The 6642-nt window shown below is 42.5% G+C and overlaps 1 protein-coding gene across 1 annotated transcript in view; it reads right to left on the bottom strand.

Moving 5' to 3' along the window:
• Positions 1 to 2361: 2361 nt before the first annotated feature.
• LETM2 (leucine zipper-EF-hand containing transmembrane protein 2) overlaps positions 2362 to 6642 on the bottom strand; it is a 5853-nt gene continuing 1572 nt past the window's right edge. Inside the window, exons 4-9 of the mRNA XM_009587512.1 lie at positions 6310 to 6513; positions 4973 to 5092; positions 4245 to 4355; positions 4015 to 4101; positions 3171 to 3245; positions 2362 to 2536 (exon numbers count right to left, since the gene is read on the bottom strand). Coding sequence (XP_009585807.1) covers positions 2486 to 2536; positions 3171 to 3245; positions 4015 to 4101; positions 4245 to 4355; positions 4973 to 5092; positions 6310 to 6513 — 648 coding nt within the window. The 3' untranslated portion in view covers positions 2362 to 2485. The remainder of the gene's footprint in view (positions 2537 to 3170; positions 3246 to 4014; positions 4102 to 4244; positions 4356 to 4972; positions 5093 to 6309; positions 6514 to 6642) is intronic.

Below are 6642 nucleotides of genomic sequence, written 5' to 3'. Positions count from 1 at the left end.
GACTAATTACTTCACGTTGTGCTAGAAAAACACATCCCTTGGTAATAGTGATGTAAACTATCGACTGCTGGCAAAGAACGGGGGCTTGGGGCAGTGAGGCAGGGCTAGAAGAATATCGATAGTAATGGAATTGTTGTATGTATCTGCTAGCGTGGAACAGGGATCAATTCCCTCAGACTGCGTTAGTATTAGCTAAGCGATCCGTCCTACAGAGACAGCTTTCGAGCTGTGGTTATCTAACGCCGTTTGCAAACAGATCAGAGGAGGTTTCCAACCCTGGCGCTGTGGCAGCGACCCTTTGGTTGATGGTAACTGCTTTTCTACTCCTCTTGAAGCTACACGCGTAGCTCCATGAAGGCACACCGACTTACTCTGGCTTCTGAATGGACACAGCAGCTCCAGTAAGTGACAGACAGTAACCGAGTCCCTGAATGCCCTGCTTGGCTGGAGTTGTCTCAGTCCCCAGAGCAACAACTTATTCAAGCTTATTTCACTTCAACTTCTTTTCTTTTGCACTTCAAGAAATCCTATGCACAGTTACGCTGAGCTTGTTTACCTTACCAAAAAGACTAACTTTCCTCCTCTCTGTGACATTGTTGTTTTAATGTGGTTTAGCATTTACCTTACCAAAAAGACTAACTTTCCTCTCTGTGACATTCTTGCTTTGATGTGGTTTAGCGAACTAGGCTGGCTCTGCAAGCCCAGTTTGTGTGCTTTAGAACAGGGAGACTTTTCCCTTGCATAGCTCTTCCCACTTACCTTGAATTCAGGAATTCCATCTCACTATTTACATGCTTTAGCCATAATACAGAAATTACTTGCATTCTTTTGCTTCTGCACACTAATCTCAGTGCTCAACACCAGTGAAATCTTGCACTGAACAACATTCATACTCAGCTCTTTAGGGGGTGAAATGCTTTTCCAGATGAAGCGAGCTCTGCAGATGCTAGGTCGCAGTTCTGTTCAAATAACAGCAACTGGCAGTGTTATCAAGAAGACAAGGCTTCTGTTAAATAGACAAGTAGCCAAAGGCATTCTGTCTCAGTCAGCAAAGTAATGGCTACCAGCAACATCTCATCCGTGCTACACAGAGGCAGGAGTGACACTTGAGCAATGGGGTTATTTTATTGAAATAACATTTGTTCTCATTTACTAACCACCAATTAAATACAAATATTCAGTATTGCATACTGGTTGTACTAACAAGGCAGGGGTGCAGGTACAGAACTAAGAACACAGTACAACGGTAGCTGTCTTCTGCAAGTTGTTTCTGCATTGCTAGTAAGAGCCTGGAGTCACATGTTTAAAGTGCTGATAACACCTGACCTTGAGATGACTGGCTTTTTTGAGTCCGATTGTTCTAAAGGCTGCCTGACCTCTAGAAATGACATTCTGTTCTACTTAGCACCAAGTCTAACTTTAATTTTACAGTAAGTATAAAGATACATATTTAAAATCCATAATGTAATTTCTGAGCATTTACATAGGACAAAGTAAAAAAATTAACAAATGCTAAAAACAGCTTTTCAGTATCCTCCTATAGTCTACCAAAAAAACCAGTCAACACTGCAGTGTGTGAAGAATTATTTTGCAAAGTATAGTAAGTCTGAGAGCACTTGCTGATGTGTAGTTCTGAGCCTGATAAGGTTTAACCAAGTCTTACATCGGACTTGGGAAATCTGTGTGGGTCCCCAGGTTGCTACCTCACATGACCCAGTGGGATCCTAAAAACACAAGTCACTGCCTTCTGTAACAGCATCTGGCACCTGCTGCAGCTCTTACTGATGAATGCAAACGCTCACACAGCGGAAGCTGTCCTCTTCACTGCTCTGCTTTTGTCCAGCAAGTTCTTAAGTCTTTCTGAACAGTTAAGTTCAACCATGCCATTGAGGAGAGTGCTGGTCCTCCCTTTGCTGTGGTTATTCTCCTTGGTACAAACGTGACAGTTAAATACAATGGCTACACGGGTCATTCTGTGCACTAGTTATTGGTTAAACTATGCTAACTAGGATGAAGAGCTTGAGCTTGTAAAAGCTGCAGCAGCAGGGCAAGCTGCAAGCCCTGGATATGCGGGTATGTTCCCGCAGAAGATTTCAAACTGTAGAACAGGCTTTACTGGACTTCGAGCCTAGCTCATTCTGCGCCCAGGCCTTTATGACGATGAAAAGCTGCCTTTCCTAAGGTTTAAGAGCACAAACACCTGTTCAGTAACAGGACAGACAGTAGCATCATTATTAACATATTTACAACGCAAGTTAAAATGGTGGGGGTAGGGGATCCAGTGCAAATGAAAAGCTGGTGCCATCCAGATAGCCTTAGCATGGCCGAGCTGCTAATAAGCTTGGAATAGACGGAGAGGCCCCTGAGGGCTACTGACACCTTTTTCTGTAAAGCAGTCTCCTGGAAAATCACTCTTCCCTTTTAAGGAGGTGCAGAGATGAAAGCTCTTCTCTCCCAGTGTTGGACAGTCCTTGCTGGCTTCAGGCTAGACTCCATTGGCACCAGCCTTGCTGCCCTGAGATGTTTCCATTTTAGTCTAGGTGTAAGGGAAAGTTGCAGATTTTAGGCAGTACCAATACAAATGCTTCTTAAAATTCAAAACCTTTTTTGAAGAAGGTATAAGGTATCTTCCCATTTAATACCGGAAGCTGCTCTGGAGAATAATGGTTGACTAAGAATAAAGTTCTTCAGGGTAAAGGAGCATTCTCCTGATAAAAGTCAGCCTGGACTCCCAAACGTGCCTTAAGCGGGCGTCCTAAATGTATACATAAGCAGCTAAATTGAAATCAAATATTCACAGAAAGAAAATGGGCAAAAGAAAGGGAAATCACTGTAGAAATATTTTTACAGATATAAAATGGCACTTAACACTATGGTGGTTCTGATGGAAGGCTGGTCTATCCTAGTGGTCCAAAGGAGGAGTACAAGGAAAGGACATACTGGTAATTCCCCACAGTGCTCTGCTACCTTCCCCAGTTTGACTGCAGTCTCAGTCACATGTGGTATTTTTGTATTTAACAGCCCTCAATGCAGTTCTCGACCACAATTTCTCTAATCGCTCCTTGAACTTAACATTCACAACGTCTTGTAGCACAAATTTCCACAGTTTGTCTGTAAGTTGTGTGAAGAACAATCTCCTTTGGAAAGTCAAAGAATTCTGAAAAGCTTACCTCTTGTGGGGGAGGCTTAACTGACACTTCTGAGACTGGCAATTTCTCTGTTAGCTGAGATACAAATTCTTCATTCTTTAAGGAAAAAGCAGCTTTAAGTCACAGAACCCTCTCAGAAAACAAAGCTCTAGCTAGACCCCATACAGTCCCTTCTCCTTTCTCAATAAGGCTGTTCCCAGCAATGCATGTTTGTGAAAGCTGTACGTCGGCATTTCCATCATTTCCCCTACGCAATTTAACAGAGCTATTTGGAAATATGTCTAGCAGTTGACACAATATTCTCCTTTAACTTCTGTTGCTGCTTTTATCAGCTTGGACTAATCTAAGGAATTCACTTCAGCCTCATGCTGAGAATCATATGCTCTGGCTTTCTTACTCTAGATATTTTGGGGCTTTTTGTCCTGGACAACTCAGCCCAAGTTCACTAGGAGAGCTGAAAACAAGTCACCTTTAACTGGCTTCTCTGAGCTAAATGTACTTGGATTGACATCTCCGTATTATGTGAATACAGCAACTTGGAAGCTTGTGAGTGCTCCTCTGCTGGAAGCCAGTAACATGGTATTGAATAACCAGCTGTTTCCAGCAACGGGACAAGACGTGCCACAGCAGATCTCTCTACCCTTTCACTGTCTCTTAAATCAGAGTACATAACTGTGGGGCTCTCAGGCAAAAACATGTACACAATGCAAGAATATACATTGCTTATGTGCTCTGTGCAATGGTGTCAAACATTGGTTTTCATCTAGCTTTTTATCCTGCTTTGGAAAAATTTGTTCACACGCTCTTCCCAAAGATCACAGCACTACACACTCATTTTCCTACTTGTAGACTGCTGTTTTCTAACCTTTCTTCCCTGTACAATGGGGGCAGGATCCACTAGGGACTCTTGACCTTCAGGAACGGGTGTCATGATTTCAGCAGTTTCACCTATCTACGGAAGAACATATAGTTCAGTACAGTTATAACTTCAGTCCACTTGAAGGATCAAAGAACAAAATTCATGTCACAGTGTTTCATTTTTATAATGTGTAATGGTTAAACTATTAACCTGAAAGTTTTATTCAAACAACTCACCTTATTTTGTGGAACCACAACAGGTTGTGGCTTTACATCTATTAAGTACAAGGCACGGGAAAGCAGGAGCAGAGAAGGTGGAACATTCTCTTTTAAATGCAGATCCAGCCACTGTTAGAAGAAAATAGAAGGAAAAGTTATTTCATATTGGCTCTACGTCAGTACTTATTTATATAGCACTCTTTGTCCTTAAAGATCTTAAAGCTATCTTGAGTTTGGTTTTAAGTTACCACAGTGAGAAGAAATAGTTTTGAAGAGTTAAGAATACTGTATGGAATACACACTAGAGAGAAGTTTCCAGGTACTAGTGAGGTACCAACATCACTACCAACAAACAGCCAACAGTGAAAGCTAAGTACTTTGAATTATCTACAGCTTATCTATACAGCACCTACAGCAGTATCTGTAATCTGTTCGAATGCTTATACAAGACTAGTGTTGGCTCTACTACAAGTCTTGGCTACTTTAGAAGCTTAAAACATACTCCGCCTCACCCCGGCCCCGTTTCATCTTGCTTCTAGCTGGCCCTGATGCTACTTGGTTTTCTCTTTAGTCTAAGACATAATCTGGATACTTCATGCCTTAAAGCTCAGCTATGCAGGTGAGGATCCATTTAGAAACACTTGCACGAATCCTTAGTGAAACTGTGCCTGCTCCATCTGAACGCTGCACGTCATTCTGTCCTAGGAAAAACCTTGTCAAACAAGACCAGAGCAGAGTGTACTTGCCTGTGTGAGCTGTTCCTTTAGTTGCTCCTCTGAGAGACCCAGTGATCGCATTCCTCTGGCTCTGCATGCGCTCTGCAGTTCAGACACACTTAGGCCATTGACTCCTTCCTTGGCAATCATCTGAAATGAAAAGGAATGTTCCTACCTAGGCACAGAGTAAGCCAAAACCCCGATGTACTTGATGAGCTTCAGCCCAGAGAGATGTCTGTTTAGGTAAATGTGCATGAAGTCATACCAAGACAAAGATGAGGCAGAACTGACTTTGCAGATAATTCATTCTGTCCTTGAAAGCTGATAGTCTTCAGTTATAGAGGATGAAAAACTTTGATCCTGATTATTTTGTTTTTCCCCCAAGTACTGGGACTTTCACTTTTCCATGTGATCCTATAGGTTTGAAGAGTTCACTCAAAGATGGGTAACCCTGAGAATTGTCAAGATTGCAGGCTTTAAAGCTGAACCTGTCGTTAGTTGCACATGCCTTTCAGAACTGGTCACCTCTTACTAGCAAGTTTTCTGCTCTTTCCTCTGTGTCGTAATAAGATTCTTAACACCATTTCAAATTACAATTCCAACACAATCATAAAATGTAGGCTGGAAGGGACTGCTGGAGGTCCCCCGTCCAACCTCCTGTTCAAAAGAGGGTTAACTTAAAAGGTTTTTTACACAGCTCAGCCTTTTCCATTTACGCTTTGAGCCTCTCTAGGGATGGGGATTTCACAACCTCTAGACAACCTGTTCCACTGTTTACTCACTCACTGATTATTTTTTTTTTCTTATCAAGTTGGAATTTCCCTTGCTGCAACTTATGACCATTATCTGTTGTCCTTTCACTATGCACCTGTAAGTCTGGTTCCATTTTCTAAATAACCCCATTAGGCAGCTGAAAACAGCAAGCAGATTCTCCCTTGGCCCTCTCCAGGCTAAATAAATCCAGCCACTTCATAAACTAATATAAACTCATACTGAATTCAGTTGGTTAAAATCTGGTATTTCCATACAACATTTATTGCAGAATTGGAACCTCCCTTTTTTACAAGTTAGTATGACTCCAGAATAAAAATATAAGGGTGTTCTAAACAGCGACAATATCTGCAGTGCCACACTCGTTAGGGTTCACCAAAGGCAGCAAGGGCACAGGAAGTTGAACTCCCATTCTGTTTTTTTCCAAAATCTATCATGGGGAGAATCAGTATTAAACCTCACATCTGAGGGTGGAGTGTGGGCAGTGACGCACGCCTTATGTAAAGCAGGCACTCTGTGATTCAGAGGGCAGAACTTGAGATTGCGAAAAGCGTGCATTCCACCAAAGCAGTACATCTGTGCTATTTTAAACTTACTTCATCATCTGCCTTGATAGTTCTGAGTCTCAGCAGAAGTTGAAAGCGGAGCAGATTGTTGGTGCCAATAGGCTGCAGCTCAAGCAATTTGCAAAGAGCTACCAACTGCGGCCGTTCCAAGTGTTCCAGGGTCAGCTCATCCTCAAACAGCTTGGAGAAGCGTACGATCTCCTGGGTACTGGGCTGATGGCCGGTGTGACGAATCTAAGCAAAGCAGAGGCATCAGGGCCAAAAGCCAAACCTAAACAGAATCACAGTTTGTGAATCCTCTTCCCACTCTAAGGAAGAAGCCCCTCCTGTTTCTCACACTGGTATTCCCATCTCTTGATGGAA

The sequence above is a fragment of the Fulmarus glacialis genome, unplaced genomic scaffold (assembly GCF_000690835.1).
Source record: "Fulmarus glacialis isolate BGI_N327 unplaced genomic scaffold, ASM69083v1 scaffold17951, whole genome shotgun sequence".
In the NCBI taxonomy this organism is placed as follows: Eukaryota; Metazoa; Chordata; class Aves; order Procellariiformes; family Procellariidae; genus Fulmarus; species Fulmarus glacialis.
The sequence above is the reverse complement of the archived record's forward strand: the minus strand, read 5'-3'. Positions and strand labels throughout refer to the sequence as shown.